The 23986-nt window shown below is 39.7% G+C and overlaps 2 protein-coding genes across 2 annotated transcripts; one reads left to right on the top strand and one right to left on the bottom strand.

Moving 5' to 3' along the window:
* Positions 1-3172: 3172 nt before the first annotated feature.
* LOC308513094 (large ribosomal subunit protein P2-like) lies at positions 3173-3851 on the bottom strand. The gene is made up of 2 exons (XM_081082890.1): positions 3720-3851; positions 3173-3497 (listed from the first exon to the last, which is right to left on the bottom strand). The coding sequence occupies exons 1-2, from the start codon at positions 3818-3820 to the stop codon at positions 3236-3238; spliced, it is 363 nt and encodes a 120-aa protein (XP_080939016.1). The 5' UTR covers positions 3821-3851; the 3' UTR covers positions 3173-3235.
* Positions 3852-21217: 17366 nt separating this feature from the next.
* LOC308513077 (olfactory receptor 6C3-like) lies at positions 21218-22156 on the top strand (the record flags this gene model as incomplete). Its single annotated transcript, XM_081082874.1, has 1 exon — positions 21218-22156. One exon carries the CDS (start codon positions 21218-21220, stop codon positions 22154-22156), a length of 939 nt encoding a protein of 312 aa, XP_080939000.1.
* Between the last annotated feature and the right edge of the window lie 1830 nt (positions 22157-23986).

Raw genomic sequence — 23986 nt, 5'->3', positions numbered from 1 at the left:
AGATAATTCATCACTGAGCTATTCTAAAATACTTTACTTAATATGCATTTAAATGTCTGCCCTCTATAAGTTGTTTACCTTAGAGGATGTTTGTGACTTTTAACACTAGATTGCCCAAGGAAGTCATTTTGACTGCTTTTTAATTTCAATTAGAAAAACAATTATGTATATAAGGACACAATGTCTTAGAATTTTGTGACTTTTTGTACAACATATAAATGCGTTTATTAATAATTGTAGTTACCTCCCCCTCCTTCATTTCCGGTATATATATATGTGTGTTATACCTATATTGCTCAAAAGCAGTCATTTTGACTGCTTGGGGAAATTTTAGACTCTTATTATTGAATTGAGTAAATTTCTTATATGACCAGTTAGGCTCTGTATTGAAATAACAGTTTTCATTATTTTTCGATTACCGTCACATGATAACATACAAGTACATGATAAATTGTCGATACTTGATAAGTTGCAGTTGCTCAATAAGCTAAACTAGTACTTGTTATTCGAATCTTTATGCAGTGATACTTGTTCTAATAAGTTGTTTATTTCTTTTGCGCCCTAAATTCATGAAAGAAATGTCGAATAGAAGTGAGTTATTGGAAAAGCTACGGAACATAAGTGAAGAGTGCTCTGATATTATTCGTTCACAATGCAGTCATTTTGACTGCTTTTGGGCAATATAGGTATATACTAAATTTCAGTCTTTCTAGTGTTAATAAGGATCACCAATATTTTATAAGGTGAAATCACCTTGGCATGTGATTAGAATCTGTGAAACATACCGATAATTCTCACATAAGTGTAAGTTCTAGGCAGAAATGTGGTTTATTTCTGAATATCTCAAATGTAAGTTCCTATGTTTTAGAATATATTGATCATCTTTAGTGCTCTCTGTTTCCCAACATGGCATAATCAGTATAAGCAGACTGTCTAAAAAATCTCTAGTTTTAAGTTAGTCAGTCATAATTTGAAAATTATAGTTATGAGTGTCCTTTTTCTTATTTAATTTACTGGAATTTTTCATTATGCATGATATTATTTACTAAACATTGAAGTCGGTTTTCCATTGTGATCAAAATACCTGAAATATTCCATTCCTAATAAATATATTTTCTTGCTTGTTTAGAAATCTGATTTTGAAAAGTATCATCTTTGCCTACATTTAGCTGTTATTGCCCTCACCACCTTTTACTTCACATTCTCTTCACAGCCATCTTTTACTGGTTTATAAGCCACCAATTCAGTAACCTTTTAAACAGTGCCTTTCAAGATTAGTCATCTTTTTACTGTCATAGTAATGAATATTAGCATTGCTTAGAACAATTGATCACTGCCTTTATAGTTAACTAGAGGCCCGGTGCACGAATTTGTGCATGGGTGGGGTCCCTTGGTGTGGCCTGCAGGAATTGGGCCAAAACTGGCAGTCCAATGCTACCTGCCACTCCTGCCTGCTGCTCCCACTCATCCCGGCCCCGCTATTTCTGCTATGGGCTCGCGCCTAGTCAGTCCTGATTGGGAGAGGCTCTTGCCACTGCAGTGGCTCTTGCCAGCTGTGAGCCCTGGGTCTGGTGCCTGTCCCAAGGGGGAGGAGGTGGCAGGATGCAATCAGCCCTCCAGGCTGGCAGTGGGATGCCCTTGCAGGCCCGGAATCCGGATCTGTCTTGCTGAAGTTCGCAACCATTGTCAGGAATCACCTGGTGGCCGCTTTTATATCCTTTCTTTCTTGTGGAGCATTTAGGGAGAGGAAGCGTCCGCGGTGCCTGAGGCCAACTTCCAGGAGGCTGGCGGCACTGTCAGGATTGTGCCAGCAGCACCGGTGGTCCATCAGTGCCTGGTCTGTACTCTGAGATTGGACCTGCAGGACTATTGAGGGAGTGAGTGGCTGCCACTGGGCTGGTGGACCACCAGGACAGGTTGCCAGCTGAGCGGCACTTCTGCTGTGGGAGAGCACTGACCACCAGGGGGCAGCTCTTGCATTGAGCGTCTACCCCCTGGTGGTCCGTGCGCGTCATAACAACCAGTCAACCGGTTGACCTGTTGTTTGGTCATTTGTTCTCTTAGGCTTTTATATATATATATAGATAGAATTTTTTGGATTAAACGAGATATTATTGTGTGATTTTCTGTGATTATATGGAAGGTGTTTTTGTTTGTTTGTTTTGTTAATCCTCACCCAAGTTTATTTTTCCATTGATTTCTTAGAAAGGGTGGAAGAGGTGGGGGCAGAGAGAGAGAGAGAGAGAGAGACAAAAACATCAATGTGAGAGAGACACATTGATTTGTTGCCTCCCCCCGAATGCACCCTGACCAGGACTGGGGATCTACTTGCCACCCAGGTATGTGCCATTGGCCAGAATCTAACCCAGTCCCTTCAGTTCATGGGCCAACGCTCTGTTCACTGAGCCAAACTGTCTAGGGCTGGAGGTTTCTCTCTCTCTCTCTCTCTCTCTCTCTCTCTCCATATATATATATTATATATCTATCTCTATCTCTATCTATCTCTCTTTTTTGCTGATTCCTCCTGTACTTGATTCCTGAATATTAGAATCCCCAATGCTCTTCTCTTTATTATCTTTATAATTCACTGACTTTCCCTAATGATGGATCACATCTAATTCCAATAGTCTGTGTCTGTGTGTGTGTAAAATGGCTGAGAATCTTCTGAAAGTATTGAGAAAGGACAAAACATAAGTTGAAGAAACTGAGAGAACACAAAAAGAGGAAAACAACTAGGCACAACCACTTAAAGCTGAAAAAAAATAACAAGGCAAAAAGAAAATCTTGAAGGCGTGCAAGGGGACAAACATATTTACGACATATAGACATGAACAACAATTAGTTCTGACTTCTCCTCAGAAGCAATACAAGCAAAAAAGGTATGTAGTCACAACCTAGAATTCTACATTCAAAGATGAAAGAGAAGTAAAAACTCATTAAAACCAAGGGAATGCATTGTCAAGAAACCTACCTTACAAGAAATGTTAAAGGCTTTCCTATTGACAGAAACAAAATATTTTAAATTAAAAAATTAAATTTTCTCCATGAAGTAAAGAGCTTCAAAACTGGAATAAGGGGAAGTAAAATATAATCCTTTTTTTCTCATTTTAATTGCTCTAAAAGAAAAGTGACTAAGGCAATGATGGTAATGTTTATTGTAAAGAATAACACATTTGAATAATCTTTTTTTTTTTTTTTTGTATGTAAAAAGGACTTTATTTGCAGGGGAACGAGACTAATCAAACAAGCCAAATCCCATGTCGTAATCCGACTCCTCGGATTCCTCCTTCTTCTCATCTTTCTTCTCCTCAGCTGCAGCTGGGGCAGAACCAGCAGCAGGAGCTGCAGACCCGGGGGCGGCAGAGACCGCCACAGCCCCTCCAGCGGGAACGCTGGCCAGCTTGCCAATCCCCTGGGCGATGACATCTTCGATGTTTTTCCCGTTCAGCTCGCTGATCACCTTGTTGAGCCGGTCGTCGTCCGCCTGGATGCCCACACTGTCCAGGATCTTTTTTTTTTTTTTTTTTAAATATATTTTATTGATTTTTTACAGAGAGGAAGGGAGAGAGATAGAGAGTTAGAAACATCGATGAGAGAGAAACATCGATCAGCTGCCTCCTGCACACCTCCCACTGGGGATGTGCCCGCAACCCAGGTACATGCCCTTGACCGGAATCGAACCTGGGACCTTTCAGTCCGCAGGCCGACGCTCTATCCACTGACCCAAACCGGTCTCGGCCAGGATCTTCTTGATGTCCTCGGCGCTGGGGGAAGCATTGCCCCCGAGGGCGGCCAGCAGGTAGGAGGCAACGTAGCGCATCTCCACGGCGGCGGAGGGGCCTGGCGCGTGCGACCTCAGGCAGGGAAAGCTGAATAATCTTATTTATTGTTTTGGTCAAGGATGTCTGCCTGTACCTGTGTGCCAGATTAAATCAAATCCTATTTGTGGGAATAAGTCATTATCCATAACCCATAACATTTGTATAGTTTTGAGTATACAGTAAAAAAGTCACAAGCATACCAAGGGAGTTTCAAATGACAAAAAACCATGAAAATAACAGAAATAGAAAGAGACTCAAGAAGATATACATGTATTTAGCATAGTCTGTAAAAACAATTAGAACATCATTTTCATAAAAGAGGTATAAATTAATGATCTTAAATAATTGGTATTGAGAATTCAAGAAATATTCATACAATAATTGACAGCAGAAGAGTGGATTATGTACTGGAAAAATGGTTAGGAGAAATATCCAGAATTATTTTTATAAAAAGTGCACAGAATACATATTCTTTACTATGGGACTTAGTAAAATAAAATAAGTCCTAGGAATCAAAGAACAGAGAAATAGAACAAAAACTTTAGCTGAAAAGATAATTATTAAGAATTTTTAAAACCTATTAAATATATCAGAACACATATGTACTAACACAAAATAAAAAAATCTAGAATTCAAATTTCAAATAAAATATTTATAATAAAATAAAATAAAGATGTGTCGCTTAAAAGTGTATTACAAACAGTTCTGTCATTAAAGAAAAATTTCACAAGGCAGCACAGAGATGCAAGAAGGGAAATTGTAAAAATTAGATAAAATAAATGAATATTGATTTAATAATAATGGTGTAAGAAGATAATAGATTCAGGAAGACTTTGCGATATGTAGAATTGAAATGCACAACAACAATAACAGAAGTTGTAAGAAGAAATAAATTAAGCTGAAATATTCTAAGGTTTAATAATCTGAAAACTAATTAAGGTAAGAATGTATGCTGTTATCTCTAGAGTAATGTCTGAAAAAATAAATATAACAAAGCAATCAATAGAGGTAAAATGGAATCTATACTTATAACAGGACTAGTGGCCCAGTGCATGAAATTCATGCATGGTGGGGTGTCCCTCAGCCTAGCCTGCACCCTCTCCCATCTGGGACCCCTTGAAGGATGTCCTACTGCTGGTTTACAGGAATTGGGCTTAAACCGGCAGTCAGACATCCCTCTCATAATCCAGGACTGCTGGCTTCTAACCACTCACCTGCCTGCCTGCCTGCTTGATTGCCCTTAACCACTCTGCCTGCTGGTCTGCTCGCCCCCAACTGCCCCCCGTGCCAGTGTGCTTGCCCCCAACTGCCCCCCTGATGGCCTGCTCACTCCAAATTGCACCCCCACTGTCCTGATCACCTCCAACTGACCCCCACTGATGGCCTGCTCACCCCCAACTGTCCCCCCTGCTGGTCTGCTTAACCCCAACAGCCCCATCCCCCATCAACCTGATTGCCCACAACTGCCATCCCATCCTGGCCTGATCATCCACAACTGCCCTCCCCTCTTGGCCTCTAACCGCCTATACCTCAGCCCCACCACCATGGCTTTGTCCAGAAGAACTTTTGGAAGGTCTCCTGGAAGGTCTCCCATCCTAATTAGCATATTACCCTTTTATTAGCATAGATAGAGGCCTGGTGCATGGGTGGGGGCCAGCTGGTTTGCCCTGAAGGGTGTCCAGGATCAGGGTGGGGGTCCCGCTGGGGTGCCTGGCCAGCCTGGGTGAGGGGCTGATGGCTGTTTGCAAGCTGGCTAAACCCCCCAGTGGGGACTCTCACCCCATGGGGGTGTGGCCAGCCTGGGTGAGGGGCTGAGGGCCATTTTGAGTCTGGCCATGCCCCCCGGCAACCCAAGCTCCCAGCTTCTCCTTCTTTTTTTATTTTTTTTCAGCACCTCCTTGAGTGGAGGCCAGGGGGGGCTGGAAGCAGGTATCTGGGATTTATTTATCTCCTATAATTGAAACTTTGTAGCCTTGAGCGGAGCCCAGGGCTGGCCAGGGCTGGTGGGAAGCTTGGCTTCCTCCATTGCTGGGGGCAACCCAAGCCTCCTGCTCACTCCAGCTCTGTGGCTGCCACCATCTTAGTTGGGTTAATTTGCATACTCACTCCTGATTGGCTGGCGGGTGTGGCTTATGGTTGTAGCAGAGTGGTGGAGTGATGGTTAATTTGCATGTTTCTCTTTTATTAGTGTAGATAATATGCAAATTGGTCAGGACACGGTCACATAATGACCAATCAGCAGGCTGCATGCACAGCAGGCAGGGATGGGCGGGGACTTGCACCATCTGGGACATGAGTCTGGCTCCCACCTGGAGCCCAGCCCGGTATGTGAGGCTGCCTCATTGGCTCCTCATGTGAAAGGTGAGCTTGAATCCTCACTTTTATTCAGTGTAGTGGAAAGTGGGAACTGGTTTATAGGATCCAGTCCCACTTGGGGAAATGTTACTACAGTCTGAGAGTAGTTGTAAAATGGGGATCATATTTATTTGCTCACAGGCTTGCTGTAGAACAGACAGAGTCACCATCCTCACAGAACTCAGGATGCCCCATGTGAAAACCTAGAATGAAAATTCAGCAACACACCACATGGCCAAGAACTAGAAACTGCCCTTTGAAAGGAGCATATGCAACAGAACTGTGAGTCCGGGGAAGGCGAAGAGGAAAGCTGCCGTGTGGTTAATTTACGAGTTTAAGGTGCAAAACTGGCATCAGAAAGTAGTGGCATCACACTGAGGCCAGGCAGTCATATGGCAACACTGAGACCGTGGGACCCTTTGGGACGAGTGGTTTCCGAGCCATGGGAACCCCCTGCCCCCACTTCAGCCTCTGGGTGCCAGTTACAGATGACCACGTGCACAGGGATGAGGGCTCTGGGACTGCAGTGGTGGGGTTAGAGGACAGAGGACCTCCTCCCATAATGTCTCCCCCAACCTGCACAGTGTCAGGTTGTGTGGCATGCGCCCAATGATGGCATCACCAGGTGATGTCACCTAGAGGGTCCTCTCAGGCGGTTTCCCTGAAGAGGGGCGCATGCCCAGTTCAGAGGTGAGGAGGTACAGGCTTGGGGGCCACACGACTCCCCACAACCCCTGCAGCATGGTCGGAGCTGAAGCTGCAGGTCTGTCTGGCTGTTGCAGGGCCTGGACAGTGCAGTGGCCCCGGCATTGGTGGCGAGTGCTGGGCACCTGAGTCCAGGGAGCCTCCCATACCCATGGGCCTTCCCAGCTAGACCGCTTCCCTCCTGCATCCCTCACCAAACTCGGGTCTGACCCTCATCCTCCCCACCAGACCCCAGGGGCCCAACCTCCCAAATGGTGACCTTTGACTGTGCGCCCTCACCCTAACATTTCAGTCTCAGAACCTAACACCTCCCTTAACCCCCCTCACCTCCGATCTAACCTTTAACAGGAGCCATTGCCAACCACATCTGGTCCAGCACCACTCTCCCCACTCAAGCCCCCCACCTTCCTCCATGGAAACTGCTATTGCTTCCCATGAACTCAAACAAAATAGGATTAATCAGCCCTGACTGGTTTGGCTCAGCAGAGAGAGCATCGGCCTGCAGACTGAAGGGCCCCTGGTTCGATTCCAGTCAAGGGCATGTACCTTGGTTGTGGGCACATCCCCAGTGGGGGGCGTGCAGGAGGCAGCTGATCGATGTTTCTCTCTCATCGAAGCTTCTAACGCTCTATCCTTTCCCTTCCTCTCTGTAAAAAATTCAATAAAATATATTTTAAAAAATAGGATTAATCAAAGAAGAATATGTACAAGCAAAGACCTTGAACTAAAGAAAAAATAAAGTAACTAATATACATGAGAAAAGTTAACATCTAAGGTAATCAAGTAACTGCAAAAAAAGATACCAGGAACATTTAAAAAATCACAATATTCAGTACTGGAGAGGGTGTGATGAAACAGACACCTCATAGCACTGCTCTGGAGTATAGGGGAGAGCTTTTCTGGAGAAAGTTTGACAGGATGTAGCAAATATTCAGGCTCCTGGGATGGATGGGCCAGATATCATCCTATATAATAAAGAGGTAATATGCAAATTGACTACCACACCCTCACACAAGATGGCCGGCAAGGGAAGGCAGTTGGGAGCAAACAGATCAGCAGGGGAGGGCAGTTGGGGGTGACCAGGCCGGCAGGGGAGGGCAGTTGGGGGTGATCAGGCTGGCAGGGGAGGGCAGTTGGGGGTGACCAGGCCACCAGGGGAGCAGTTAGGCGTCGGTCAGGCTGTCAGGGGAGTGGTTAGGTGGTGATCAGCCTGGCAGGCAGAAGCGGTTAGGGGCAATCAGGCAGGCAGGCAGGCGAGCGGTTGGGAGCCAGCAGTCCTGGATTGTGAGAGGGATGTCTCAGATTGGAGAGGGTGCAGGCTGGGCTGAGGGACACCCTCCTCTAGTGCACAAATTTCGTGCACCAAGCCTCCAGTAATAAAAATAAAAGGCTAATATGAAAATGGTCATCACACTGTGACACTGTAATGACTGAACAGCAGGAGGTTGTGTGCGAGGCAGGTGTGGGTGACGGGGTCTTGCAGCATCAACAGATGGGGACTTGCACCGACCTGGGATGTGAGGCTCGCTCCCAGCGCGGCGCTTAGCCAGGGATGTGAGGCTGCCTCCCCGCCCAGTGCCAGGCTGGGGGACATGAATAGCAATATTAAAATATTTCCTCTAATTAATTCCCTTTTAATGTGCATGAATTTTGTGCACTAGGCCACTAGTAATAAAATAAAAGTTTATTATCCCAAGTAAAGGCACTTGAAAATGAATATAAGGATCAAAAACAGGTCAATCAAATGGATAAAGGGTAATAAGAAGTTAGATATCAGTAATTATATTGAATTTACATGGATGAAACATTTTTCAAACTAATTTTCATTTGAATTATAAAGTTATATGATGATTAAATTGGATATGCTTTTATTTTATTTTATTTTTAAATAGAGAATAAAAGGTTTATTTTTTCAACAAACATGGACATGTTTAATATATTTCATGCTTGTTTTGGAATCCTTTAAAATATTCATTCATTTGATCTGGTTTTCATCGTCATTTTACAAATGAGGAAACTGAGGCACAGAGGCACCCATCACTCCCGGAATCACACATGTGATAGCAGGGGTAGGGTCTTCCCTGAGCACTCTAGCTGCAGAGTTCCTGCTCCCCAAGCACCTGCTGCCCCCATCATGTCCCTGCAGACAAGCTCTTCCAGGCACAGAACCTTCTGGAAGGTCACACTGACACTGTTGATAGTGTGTTTTTATTTGTTTATTTTTTATTGTTTAAAGTATTTCAAATAGTAGTACATATGTCCCTTTTCCCCACCATTGACCTCCCCCCATCTTCCCCTACCCCGGGCAATGCCCTCATCCCTCTAGTGCAGTGATGGCCAACCTTTTGAACTCGGCGTGTCAGCATTTTGAAAAACCCTAACTTAACTCTGGTGCCGTGTCACATATAGAAATTTTTTGATATTTGCTACCATAGTAAAACAAAGATTTATATTTTTGATACGTATTTTATATATTTAAATGCCATTTAACAAAGAAAAATCAACCAAAAATATGAGTTCGTGTGTCACCTCTGACACCCGTGTCATAGTTCGCCGTCATTGCTCTAGTGTCTGTGTCCATTGGTAATGCTTATATGCATGCGTATAAGTCCTTTGGTTTTAATATAAAAAAAAACAGAATGGAAAATTATGTAACATGAACATATTAATCATAAAACATAAGTTTTAGCTAGACTAATGGCAGATATAGTAGACTTTACTGAAAAGGGAATTAGTATTGATAAAATGGAATCTTTCATACACAGAACTAATCCATATGAAATATCACTATCTGAAATAAGCATACGCTGCCTGTATTAATCAGGGTGCTCCAGAGAACCAGAACCAATATGAAATTTATTATAAGGAATTGTCCCACTTAATGATGGAGGCTAAGAAATCCCACAATCTGCTATGAAAGCTGGATACCCAGAGAAGTATTGATATAATTCTGAGAATCAGGGAACTGATGTTGTAAGTCCCAGTTAAGGGCAGGAACAGAGAGCAAATACCACCCCACCCCTCTGCCATTGTGTTCTATTTGGGTTTTTCAGGGATTGGATGATACCCACCCACATTTGCGTCAGGGCAACCTGTTTTACTCAGGCACAGAATCAAATGATAATCACATCTGGAAACACTCTCACAGAAACAATATATAATGTGCATATCCTATACCCTAGTCAAATTTTTTATATAAAATTAACCATCTCAAGTCTAGTCTGTATCAATTTGACACTCATAAACATTTTCTTAAACCTTACTTAGTCTCCAAATAAAGACAATAACAAAGTCATAATTTCATATAACATGACTAGAAGCCTGATGCACAAAATTCATGCAAGAGTAGGCCTTCCTTCCCCCGGCTGCTGGCACCTGCTTCCCTGCGGCACCAGGGATGGGACCAGGCTTCCCTCCAGCTGCCGGCCTCCTGGGATCTGGTCTTCCCTTGCAGAGGGAGGCCTCATCCACCTACCATAGCCCGCTTGTCAGTGGCCTGGGCCTCCCTCTGTGGGGCAATGGCTGGGCCCGACCAATCGTATTGCACTCCGCTTGGCTGGCCTGGCACCAGTGGGGGTCATAGCATGGTCTGGGATGGGCGTCTGGATGGATGATCGTCCAGATGGTCATTCTGCTGTTAGCCGTTTGGTCGATTTGCATATTACGCTTTTATATAGGATAGTCAATTCTGCATACAATAAAAAACACACTAACCCCAGCTAGCTCAGTGCATTTATTCTAAGTGTTTGGAACACAAGTAATCTTAATAAAAAAAAAAAAAAGAAACACCAAACACCTAATTATCCTAAATGCCAGCTTAATTATAGACATGCTCAGATTTATTATGCTATATCCAAATACAGTCATGTGCCACTTACAGGCATGATACATTGTGAAAATGCATTACATGATTTCACCAATATATGAACATCATAGAATGCACTTATACAAACCTTAATAGTATAGCATATGACACACCTAGGATAAATGGTAAAGTCTACTGCTCCTAAACTATAAATTTGTACAGCATGTTACTGAATCCCATAGGCAATTGTAGCATAATAGTAATTTTTTATGTATTAGACATCTAAACACAGCAAAAGTACAGTAAGCATACAGCATAAAAAATAAAACATGGTACACCTGTATATAGCACTTAGTCTGAATGGAGCTTGCAGGACTGGAAGTTGCTCTGAGTCAGTGAGTGAGTGAAGAGTGAATGTGAAGGCCTGGGACATGACTGTACACTGCTGCAGACTTTATGAACACTGTACACTTAGACCACACTAAATCTATAAAAATTATTTTTCTTTCTTTAGTAATAAATTAATCTATCTGTAATAGAATCAATAATAAGAATATATTTAAAAATAATAAATTAATCTTAGCTTATTGAAATGTTTTTAATTTATAAACTTTTTATTTTTAAAAAGCTTGTAAGCCAAAAATACACTATGAACATACCTCTGTATTAATGAAAAGCTTTTACTGTTGTTCATTTTTTTAAATTTTATTAAATATATTGGGCTAACATTGGTTAATAAAATTATATGAATTTCAAGTGTATAATTCTATGACGCATCACATGTATATTGCATTGTGTGGTCACTACCCAAAGATAAGATTCTTTCTGTCACCATGTATTTGAACACATTTACCCTCTTCTTACCTCTGTACCACCATTTCCCTCTGGTAACCACCATATTGTTGTCTGTGTCTATAGTTTTTGTTTGTTTCTTTGTTCTTTTGTTGCTTTCAGTTTTATATTTCACACATGAGTGAAATCATATGTTTTTTTTACTTTTTTCATCTGATTTATTTCTCTTAGCATGTTCATGACAAGATCCATCCATTTTTTCACTTATAAGCAAATGGCAGTATTTCACCTTGTCTGATGGCTAAGCAGTATTTCATTGTACATACATATATCTATTTAAAAAATTCATTCAGCTTTATTAACAAAAATATATTCAGTTCACACATAGTCTAGTAAATAAAGCATTGCAAACCCAGGTTTGACCATTTCTTAAAATACACATTACAAGCATTCAAGCATTCCTGTTCTGATACAATGAGCTGAGAGCAGTGCTTTTCTATAATTTTTAAGACTGAAGTGCATTATTTGGTAAACATGTATATACAATAATTTTATGCATTTAGGGATGAGTTGCCCATACTTTCTAAGATATTTATAAAGATTTATTTATTCTAACCACATAAGACAATACTCATGACTTCTATCTGTAACTACTATGAAGATACATCAGGATTTTAATGAACTGCCATCTTATTTTTCTGAAAATGTAAACTGTTCCTCTATCTTACATTAATGCAAGGAACAATGCTCTGAATATCTACTTCATGGTGACTTACATTAACATCCTAAGTCAACCACAAACAGCATACCCATTTAGATTTTCTTCAGAGGTTGCACATCACATTGCCCTTAATCTTCAAGTGAATAGATGTGAGTAAACCCCCCGCCCCCAATACACAAGGTCTCTCAGATCTCTGAGGCAGCAGCAATAAACCCCATGATTTCACAAATGCACTAGGGATAAAGATGTAGCATCAAGTGATTTCATAGTAAAATCACATTAATATATTCTTTTAAAATAATCCCAAATAGTGTCAATATACAAAGGATACATTGTAAGTAATTACACCTATCCAGACATCTGTCTTCCTAATACTTTGAAGCATACCAAAAATTATTATCTAAGTTTTAAAACTTTGGATTAATCTCTATGTATTCTAATTTAGCATAATATCTGAAAACTGTTATTGACTTACTACTTTTTACTGTAAATTCTCCAACATTTCAGATTTTATTTCCCCACATTTTTTAAAAACCTTTAAAGTCACTTCGCAGCATGAATTCTATGGGGTTTTTCAAAGTATATATTTTGGACAAAGATCTTTTGTCATGTATTATGAGTGAAGAATCCCCCCTCCCCCCCGCCAATATGCATTCTCTGATATAGATTGAGGCTATAGGTCCAGCTATAGGGTTTCCCATATTTGTTACATTTATAAGGTTTCCCTCCATTATGAATATTCATGTGTCGATTAAACTGTGAATGGTGAATAAAGGCTTTTACACATTTTCTATATTTGCAAGGCTTTGTTTTTTTCTGGTATGAATTCTTCCAGGTTGAGTAAGAGTCAATTCTGATTAAAGACTTTGATACCTTCTTTACATATGTACAGATTTTCTCTAGTATGGATTTTCTTATATATATTGAGCCTGGATAACTGCGTAAAGACTTTCACAACCTTATTACATTTGTAAGCGTTTTCCCTGGTATGAATATTATCATAATCACTAAGATTTAAAGATTGGTTCAAAGATCTGTCACATTCACTACTTTTGTTTGTCTTATCTGCACTATGACTATTCTGATGTGTACTAATACATTTGAGCTTTGACTAAAACTTTGCACATTTATAATGGCTCTCTGGAAAGTGAGTTCTCAGACATTTATTAGGATTTAACCCTTAAAGTTTTTCCAAGATTCATTGAATTGATTACTTCTCTCTCCATTACACATAGGATGGTAATAATTGATAAAAGGCCATTAATTTCATTTAATGTGGACTTTAATTTCATTAAACGTGTACATTTATTACCAAATAACTATTTTATGATACCTATTGAATCATGATGGTGGTATAAAGACCATCCCAATTTTATGAAAATTACTAGAGACCTGGTGCACGAAATTCGTGCACGGGGCAGGGGGGTCCCCTCAGCCCAGCCTGCACCCTCTCCAATCCGGGACCCCTCAGGGAATGTCTGACTGCCGGCCTAAACTGGCAGTCAGATATCCCTCTCACAATCCTGGACTGCTGCCCTTAATCGCTCACCTGCCTCCCTGCCTGGTGGCCCCTAACTGCCCCCCACCTCGCCAGCTTGGTCACTCCCAACTCCTCCTCCCTCACCCACCTGGGCACCTCTTACTGCCCCCCCTGCTGGCCTGGTTGCCCCCAACTGCCATCCCTGCCAGCGTGGTCGTCCCTCATGGCCCCCCTGCCAGCCTGGTCACCCCACACAGCCTGCTGCCCAGTCATTTGGTCGTCCCTCACTAACCCCCTTGCCAGCCTGGTCGCCCCATGCAGCCTGCTGCTCAGTCATTTGGTTGGCCCTCACTAACCCTCCTGCTGGCCTGGTCGCCCCATGTTCAGTCCTTTGGTCAACCGTCACTAACCCTCCTGCAGGCTTGGTTGTAGGCAGTTATCTTGTGAGGGTGTGAGGTTTAATTTGCATATTCCTCTTTATTATATAGGATAGTCTTTGGAATAAGGAGGGCATTTTTCTCAGTAAAAGAATAAGGAGTCCCTTGTTAATAGATTCTCAAGTTGATCACCTTTAGAATTTCTGTCTTTATTTTTAAATCTCTGATTTTCAAAAATGTTTGAACCTTGTTTAATCTGATTCTACATTTTAAGTGGTCAAATGATTATTTGTAGCACAGACTAGATAACTTTTCAGATTTTCAAAATTCCCTTTAAGAGAATATGTGTGTTTAAAAAAAAAATTATTCTGAGTTTTTGCATTCAGAAACACAGTATTTTGCTAATGTAACTGTTTTACAGGGATAGTTTCCCTAAAATGTTGTGTATCTTTGATCACTTTTGGGAACAAGGATTTTATTATTAGTAATTCTCCAAGCATGGCTATGTCCATCATAGGATCTTTCTGCCCTTCACAATTCCACCAATTCCCAGTCTTTCATTAAGTATACATTCTCAGGCCACAGCTTTCATATCTTACCAGTAGCATTTTGTGTAATGAATCTTCTATGCCTGGCATTGGCAAATAAGCCCTGTGTTCACACCTTTGTTTCATTCCCACTAACTTGTGTTATTAGTTTGTTTGTTTTGTTTTGCTATATTCAACTCACTCTCCAGAGTTCAGGGAGCTCTCCCGTGCTCCAAAATGGAGATAATATTCAGGTCAGGAGGAGAAATTCTCAGGAAGAGCAGGTTTCTGTAGCTCTCCAGAATCACATCTCTGTACCAGGCCCTCTGAGCTGTGTCGAGTCCTTTTTACTCTTCCTGAGAGAATTCTATGATCTCATTCTTAAAAAATATATACATGTATTTATTGATTTTTAGAGAGAGAGAGGGAAGGAGAAGGAGAAAGAGATAGAAACATAACTGAGAGAGAAACACCGATCAGCTGCCTCCTGCATACTCGCTACCCAGGCCTGTGCCCTTACCATGAATAGAACTAGAAATCTCTCAGTGCTTAAGTTGATGCTCTACCACTGAGTCACATTGGCCTGGCTATGACCACATTCTTGATTGTCACTCATCCATGAGAAAGAGTCATTGTTGAACACTCTTTGCTTTTTCTTTCTCTTTTTCTGGACTTTTCCTCAGGCAAAAAGGTTCTTCATAAGTAAATTCTCTGGAGTGTGACATTGACTCCCAGTGCTCTGATTCCCTATGTATATCTTTATCCAATTTTCTAATGAAGGACACTTAAGTTGTTTTTATGTCTTGGCCATTATTAATAATACGGCAACAAACAAAGAATTTAATTTAAATTCTTTATTGTTTAAAGTATTACATAAGTCTCCTTTTTTCCCCATTGACCTCACCATGGCTGCTCCCACCCCCCCCCCCAGCACATGCATGCATTGCCCTACTGTCTGTGTCCATTAGTCATGCTCATATGCGTACAAGTGCTTTGGTTGATCTCTTATCCCACCCCCACCCCACCTTCCTTCTTAGGTTGGATGGTCTCTCTGATGCTTCTATGTCTCTTGATCTATTTTTGTACATCATATATTTTGTTTATGTTCTTCATTATATTCAACAAATGGGTGAGATCATGTGATATTTATCTTTCTCCGAAGGGCTTATTTCACTTAACATAATGCTCTCCAGGTCCATCCATGCTGTTTCAAATGGTAAGAATCCCTTCTTTTTTATAGCAGTATAGTGTTTCATTGTGTAGATGTACCACAGCTTTTTAGTCCACTCATCTGCTGATGGGCACTTAGGCTGTTTCCAAATCTTAGCTATTGTAAATTGTGCTGCTATGAACATAGGGGTACATATAGCCTTTCCTATTGGTATTTCTGATTTTTTGGGATATATATTCCTGGAAGTGGGATTACTGAGATACAAATGTGTCATAAGAGAAGAAAAATTATATGTTAATGCACTGGAATACAAAATGTCAATTTAGGACTATTTTTATAAATGCATTTTTCTCTGTTGCATGGGAATTCCAACGAATAACAATAACCCAACAGGAAGGAGCCCACCAAGCATTCAGATCTTGGGCTGTAGGTAACATTTTGGGGCTAAAACATAACCTCTGCGAACTAGAAAAATGGCCGATAGATATGTAAAAAGGTGTTCAACATCACTAATCATCAGGGGAATGCAATCAAAACCACAGTGAAATATTACCTCACACAGTCAGAGTGACTATCATAAAAAACTCAACAAAGAACATGTTGGCTGGATGAAAGAAGGTGAAGGGATTAACCAAAGAACATATAGGCATAACTCATAGACAAACACAATAATATGGTGATGGCCAGAGGGAAGGAGGAAGGAGGCTGGGTGAAGGTGGGTAAAGAACAGGGAGAATTGGGGACATAAGTTATAGTGACAACAATAAAAATGTTAAAAAGCACATGTAGGTGAGGATGTAGAGAAAAGAGAGACCTTGTGCACTGTGGTGGGATTGGAAGTTGATGCTGCCACTATGGAATCCAGTATGGAGATTTCTCAAAACACTAAAAATAGGTCTTTCATATGACCCAGCAATCCCACATCTGGGTATTTAACCAAAGGAAAAACCCCCCACTAATTTGAAAAGATATACGCACCCCTATGTTCATTGAAGTATTATTTACAATAGCCAAGATATGTAAGCAATCTAGATATCCACTAACAGATGAATGAATAAAGTACATGTGGGATATTACTCAGCATAGAAAAGAATGACATCTTGCCATTTGCAACAACATGTATGAACCTCAGGGGCATTATGCTAAGTGAAATACCTCAGACAGAGAAATGCAAATACTGTATGGTTTTACTTATATGTGGAATCTAAAAAAAAAACCCAAACAAATAAACAAACAAAACAAAACAAAAACACACTCATAGAAACAGAGACCAAAGAGAATGGTTACCAGATGGGCGGGGTGGGGGGTGGCAAAAAAGGTGAGGGGGAATATGGTCAATAATACTGTGATAAGTTTGCATGGTTTTCAGAGAAGTCTTAAAATATTTGGATCCTTTACCCACTCTGATTTAATAGATTTTGTTTTTGGATTTTGAACATGCTATGGCAAAATATTATTTGTAATTTAATTTCTTCCTCCATTTTCTGTGAGGAGTTAAACCTGGTAGTTGTACTATGTATTTCTTTTTAAATCCTTCCCAGAGGACATGCTTAGAAAGAGGAAGAGATGGAGAGAGAGAGAGAGAAGCATAGATCAGTTGTCTTTCACATGTGCCCTGACTGTGAATCACAACCACAACCTTTCAGTGCAGGACACTCCACCCAACTGAGCTACTCCTGCTGGGCTGAACTGTTTCATTGGTTTAAAACCTAGTCAATTATAAACCAGCGGTTCACAGTTCAATTCCCTGTCAGAGCACATGTCCAGGTTGCAGTCAGGGCATGCAGGAGGCAGCCAATCAGTGATTCTCTCTCATCATTGATAATTCTATCTCTCCCTCCCTCTCCTTTTCTCTCTGAAATCAATAAAAATATACTTAAAAAATAAAACCTGGCCACTAATCAACCTGATAATTACTTGCACATAACTGGATACAATATTAAAAAGCAGATGTCCTTCTAGAGTGTGGACAGAAGGGTAATGGGTATAAGTTAGTCTAAAGCTAGAAAGCTATTAGGAACTAGTAATAAATAATAAAAATAGAAAATAAGGGAGTGAGAGAGTGATCAAGAAAGAGAGACCGGCAACTCAGCATCTAGGAGACTGAGAAAATATATTATGAAAAATAAACATGTCTAATAAGAATTTCCAAATGAAATGCAGTGCTTTGTGAGATAGAAACTCACTCTCCTTTTCTCTAAGAAAATCAATTAAGGCTGCATTACTCACAAATATGAATGTGGTGAAGGTAAGATACTTAACTTCTACCTGTGTCTGACTCAATATAAAAAATAATAATACCTCAAAGCTTATTTGTTGTCTGTTTGGTAGGGAAATGAGATAATTTAAGTGTATAATCAAGGCCTGGTAATCAATAAAATCTTTAAAAAATATCGCTACAGGTATTCTTATTAAAGAGTTTAAGATACAAAATATAAATAGATTCAGTATTTGGATACAATAAAGGCAAATGAAAAGAATTTCCGTAAGTAGACAATTTGCTTCACTATTTCTACTGAAATATCCTATATAATAAAAACCTAGGTGGAGTCACGCCCTTGTGCGGCACCCTCGCATGATGACGTCACAAGATGGCCATGCACATAGTTGTGGCCGCTTTGTGCTGTGAGGCCCAGGGGTCCTGCAGCTCTGTGTGGTGCAGAGGAGGCCAGTCCTGGTGTCTCCACCACCTTGTGTGGAGGAGGTGGGTCCCAGTGGAGGAGGCAGTTTGCGGCAGGGGAGGGCGGTTGTGGTTGATCAGGTTGGCAGGGGAGGGCAGTTGTGGTTGACCAGGTCATCAGGGGAGGGGAGTTCAGGGTGATCAGGTTGTAGAAGAGGGCAGGTGGGGGTGATCAGCCTGGCAGGGGAGCGGTTAGGGGGTGATCAGGCTGACAGACAAAAGCAGTTAGGGGCAATCTGGCAGGCAGGCAGGCGAGCAGTTAGGAGCTAGCGGTCCCAGATTGTGAGAGGGATGTCTGACTGCCGGATTGTGAGAGGGATTTCCTAAACCAGCAGTTGGACATCCCCTGAGGGGTCCCAGATTGGAGAGGGTGCAGGCCAGGTTGGGGCCCCCCCCCCCCGCCCCCATCCACGAATATCATGCACTGGGATGCACCGGGCGTCTATAATAATTTTAATGACTATTTTAATGTATATCAATTATAAATTCAACACATCTTGATGTCTACATATTGTCCTATGTTGTAACTAGTACTTTGTTCATTCTTTCTTTTTCCTTCTACCCCAATTTCATATATTCTCATCTTTTACTCCTGGCATTAAATGCACACATAGTTTATGTCCCTATTTATAATTGTGAATAAATAAGACTAACTTGATAAATGTAAAGTTCATATTATACATGTGTATATATAGTATGTGAATATTATATCCTAGTTATAAAATTTATATCTCTCATTGCAGAAAATGTGACAATAAACAAGTTAAAAATATCCAATTCCTGATTTCCAAGTATTTATTTTCTTGGTTTATAAATATTCTCACAACAAAAAGATGTCATATTCACAAATATAGGCAAAAGAATTTAGTAATATTAGGATTTCATGAAAGATTTTTTTTTTATTGATTTCAGAGAGGAAGGAGAGGGAGAAAAAGATAGAAACATCAATGATGAGAGAGAACCATTGATTGGCTGCCTCTTGTAGGCCCCACACTGGGGATCAAGCCCCCAACCCAAGCATGTACCCTAACTGGGAATCAAACCGTGACCTCCTGGTTCATAGGTCAATGCTCAACCACTGAGCCACTCCGGCTGGGCATGAAAATAAATGATATGGTGAAGGAAAGTAGTCAAAAGCAATAAAAGCAACTCATAGCAAATATTGCTATGATATTAGTAGCAATGGGCCATGGGAAGGGTTTCTGTCAATTCAGAGTCAATATTGGGATAAAACTCCTCATCAGTCTTTAACATATTGTTCATTTCAGAAGACAATCAAGTCATACTAGAAATCCAATGCAGTGTTTTGTAGCATTTCATTCTGGGACAGTAAAGAACTCTTCTCTAGTTTGCCAAAATTCAGGACCTGTAAGCACATGAACCTTCCTGCAGTTTAAGTCCAGAATCTTTATGAGAAAAAAATGGACAATGATAGAAGAGTCATATTATAAATCAAACTTTCACACACTCGATATACATCTTGTTTATGTATTTGCCTCATTTACCTCAACCATTTTGTTTTTTAATCTTTATCAATATTTATAAAAATGAATCATCTGTATCTGTTAATGATGCCTCTCTTTGCCACTCTGCTTACTTAATGAACTCCCCTGAGCCAACAGGAAAGACACAGATAAAATAAGTCCAGTTCCACTCGTGTGACATATATAAAGAAGAACATTCCTATTTCCTATTTCTTAAAATAGCATTCGCAGGAAAATATCACAGTCTCTGAAGTACAAGGAAAATATATTTAGGTTTTATAGGTGTGTAATCATAGAATTACAAAATATTTATTTGAAATGTTTCCATAAATACAAAGAAAATCTTTAATAAATGTTTTTATTTATTTATTTACTTGTCCACCCAGGTGTAATTGGATCTCAGGTGAGAGACAAAAAGCAGAAATGAGTTGTATGATAATATGTTCCAAAAATTTTACAGTGCCAGGAATAAAGGATATTGTCAACTATCACTAGTCTAAAAAAAAAAAGAGAGAGAACTATGATCCCTGAGAGTCATGAAAATTTAAGTTTCCACACTTGTTCTGACCATACAATAAAAATAAAATAAATTGCTAACTCAATTTATCAACTTTGAAATTATGTAAATATTTAAGCCTATTAGACAGTTAAATTTGAGACTAAATCAAGAAGAACCAAGAAGTAAGTAAATTTATTATTCTTCAATATAATATTCTATTTCATTCAAATGTTTAAAAATATTATTTGTATTTGTGGATTTACATCCCTTTTTATATTAAAAGTTAAGTAATTGTTTAATATCAAGAAGACTATTAATGGAGTCCTAAAGCAGGAATTCAGAAATAATTTTTGTGTTGTTCAATTACTTTTTCTAAGTTTAATGGTACTCTGTTATAGAAATCAGATTATAAAAAGTGATTCCATATTAGAATACCTCCTAACGATCTGTTAGAATATTTTTAAAGGAGCTGAATATTTTAATAAATACTTGCAAGCTTAATTTTAAAGAAACATTAGAAAAATAGCTTTTGTTTAAATATTAGCACAAGATTTTTTCCATGGTCTATGTGTTTTCAAAGAAAAGAGATTATATTTAATTTCAGTTAATATTCATTACTTCAATGTAAGGTTGATGGAAATTGGAGAGAGTGGCTGAAGGAAAACGTGTTTTTGAATTTCATAGATTATTTATCATCATAGATATTTTTAAAATTCCATACTCAATTCTCAAACCTGTTTTAACTTTTTTATGGTCTGTAGGGGAAATATTCTGTTGTAAAGCAGGGGGAAGGATCCGCAATGAGAAATCGCACAGTACCCTCAGAATTCATTCTTCTAGGACTGTCAGATGATCCAGAGCTTCAGATTGTGATTTTTCTCTTTTTAGTTATCACATATATATTAAGTGTCTCTGGAAACTTCACCATCATCACTCTCACCTTGGTGGATTCTCATCTACAGACCCCTATGTATTTCTTCCTCAGGAACTTCTCTGTATTAGAAATATCCTTTACAACTGTCTGTATTCCTAGATTTTTAGGCACAATTATCACCAGAGACAAAACTATTTCATACAATACTTGCACAGCTCAATTGTTTTTCTTCATCTTCATGGGTATAACTGAATTTTACCTTCTAACTGCCATGTCCTATGACCGCTATGTAGCCATCTGCAAGCCCCTGCATTATACAACCATTATGAACAAAAGAGTCTGCATATTGCTTGTCTTTTGTGCTTGGCTGGCAGGATTCTTAAATATCTTCCCACCAGTTATTCTTTTTCTCCAGTTAGATTACTGTGGCTCCAATGTCATCGATCACTTTGCTTGTGACTATTTCCCCCTCTTGCAATTATCCTGCTCAGACACCTGGCTCCTGGAAGTGATTGGTTTTTACTCTGCAATAGTGATTCTGCTTTTCACTTTGGCGTTAATAATTCTATCCTACACGTTCATCATTAGGACGATTCTAAGACTGCCTTCTGCCAGCCAGAGAAAAAAGGCATTTTCTACATGCTCCTCTCACATGATTGTCATTTCCATCTCTTACGGAAGCTGCATATTCATGTATGCCAACCCTTCAGCAAAAGAAAAGGCATCATTGACCAAAGGAGTAGCTATTCTGAATACTTCGGTTGCTCCTATGATGAATCCGTTTATATATACCCTGAGGAACCAGCAAGTAAAGCAAGCTTTTAAAGATGCTTTTCAAAAGGTTATGTTTTTCTCTGGTAAGTGAATGTACTAGTAACATTAAATGGATAAAGTTCTTATCAATGACTTATATTATTCATACTCTCTCAAAACACTCTTTGCTTCATTACAGTTATTTTCCCTTTGTTATTTCCATATTAAAATTTCTCAAATGTTCTACTCAATAAATTTGAAAAAGCTAGATATTGTTTCAGAGTATTCTGCCAAATATTTTATTCAAATGTACTTTGGTGAAGTAAAAAAAAAAAAAATCTAATGATTATGATTTAAGTAAAAGCCTCTTTTGAAGATGTATAGGGCATTTAATTGGCAAGAATGTCAAGGTAGATGTGAAATTCTGAACTTACCATTCTTAGCAGGTAATAAAAGTGAATGCTATTAGAAACTTTTGATTTTATTTGGCATTTGCATGAAATCAAATGGTCACCATCACCAGGAGGTTGGGAGCAAAATATAAACATCTATATAAATATATTAAATAATTGTAACTCATATATATTAAAATTCTTATCCTATATAATAAAAGCATAGTATGCAAATTGTCCCCTCGATTGGGAATTGTCTGGGAGTTCGACCAGGGGGCAGGGTGGGCCGGGGGAAGGGAGGGAGGCCCTGGCCAGCAGCTGGCAGCCGGAAGCCACCAGGACCTCTAGTTAATAATAATTATAATATAATGAGAAGGAGAAGAAAGAGAGATAGAAAAAAAAAAATTTTCAGCAATTACCAGATGCTAGAGTTATTGTTTTCTTTATATTGGCTCATTTAATCCTGCCAATAACTTTATGAGGCACCTACAATTATTATCATCTTTTAGTCAGAGGTATTTTTCTTCAGTTAGATTAACTACCTCCCAAAATTAAAATGTATGTAAACAATGTATGTAGAGAACAGAATGTAAAATATATCAAGTAAAATGCATGAAACTATAATAAACTAGTAAGAGTTCAACTTTCTGGAGAACTGCACTTTAGTTGGAAGATCTACAACTGACAGGGATTTTGGAATTAAGGAAAGAGACATTTTAAACATCTGTTTAAAATATTCTGCACACTCTACTTCAATTAGGCAAACTGTGAGCAATATTTATTTTAAAAAACCTCTTAGAAAGTGAGTATTATTATTTCTAATTTACAGGTGAATGAACAGCAGGAAACTGAGGCCCAGAGTTCTTTGTCACAGAGATTGAAGCTTTCAAACTGGGATTTAAGTCACTTTTCTTTAATCTCAAAATCCAGACTAATAGGATTGCTTTCATTTTTGTACTGGCTTTCACTAGTAGTAATTACGTGTAGAAGTTCATGTTAAATATTAGAATAGTTGAAGGACTTTTGAATGTGTGATTAACTCACTTAGGTTTTACTTACTGATGACAGGTGTTGGGGAGATAGTGATGACAAATAATGACTCTTGCCCTAGATCAGTGGTTCTCAACCTTGGCTGCACATTAGAATCACCTGGGAATCTTTTTAAAATTCTGATTTCGAATTTTAAAAAGATTCCCAGGTGATTCTAATGTGCAGCCAAAGTTGAGAACCACTGCCCTAGATGGTTTTGCTTAGTCACGCAGTGGTTCTCAACCTGTGGGTCGCGACCCCTTTGGCAGTCGAATGACCCTTTCACAGGGGTCGCCTAAGACCATCCTGCATATCAGATATATACATTACGATTCATAACAGTAGCAAGATTACAGTTATGAAGTAGCAACAAAAATAATTTTATGGTTGGGTCACAACATGAGGAACTGTATTTAAAGGGCCAGAAGGTTGAGAACCACTGGTAGTGGATAGAGCATCCGCCTGCAGACTGAAGGTCCTTGGTTCGATTCCAGTCAAGGGCATGTACCTCGGTTGTGGGC

Source organism: Myotis nattereri (assembly GCF_964212035.1).
Source record: "Myotis nattereri genome assembly, chromosome: 2".
Taxonomy (NCBI): Eukaryota; Metazoa; Chordata; class Mammalia; order Chiroptera; family Vespertilionidae; genus Myotis; species Myotis nattereri.
Note: the sequence above shows the minus strand (reverse complement) of the source record. Positions and strands in the feature narration are given on the sequence as shown.

Coding starts and splice junctions, on each gene's coding strand:
- LOC308513094 (XM_081082890.1), bottom strand. CDS start 3,820: ATGCGCTACGTTGCCTCCTACCTGCTGGCCGCCCTCGGGGGCAATGCT. Junction 3,498..3,719: donor GCCGAGACCGGTTTGGGTCA/GTGGATAGAGCG, acceptor GATCCTGGACAG/TGTGGGCATCCAGGCGGACG.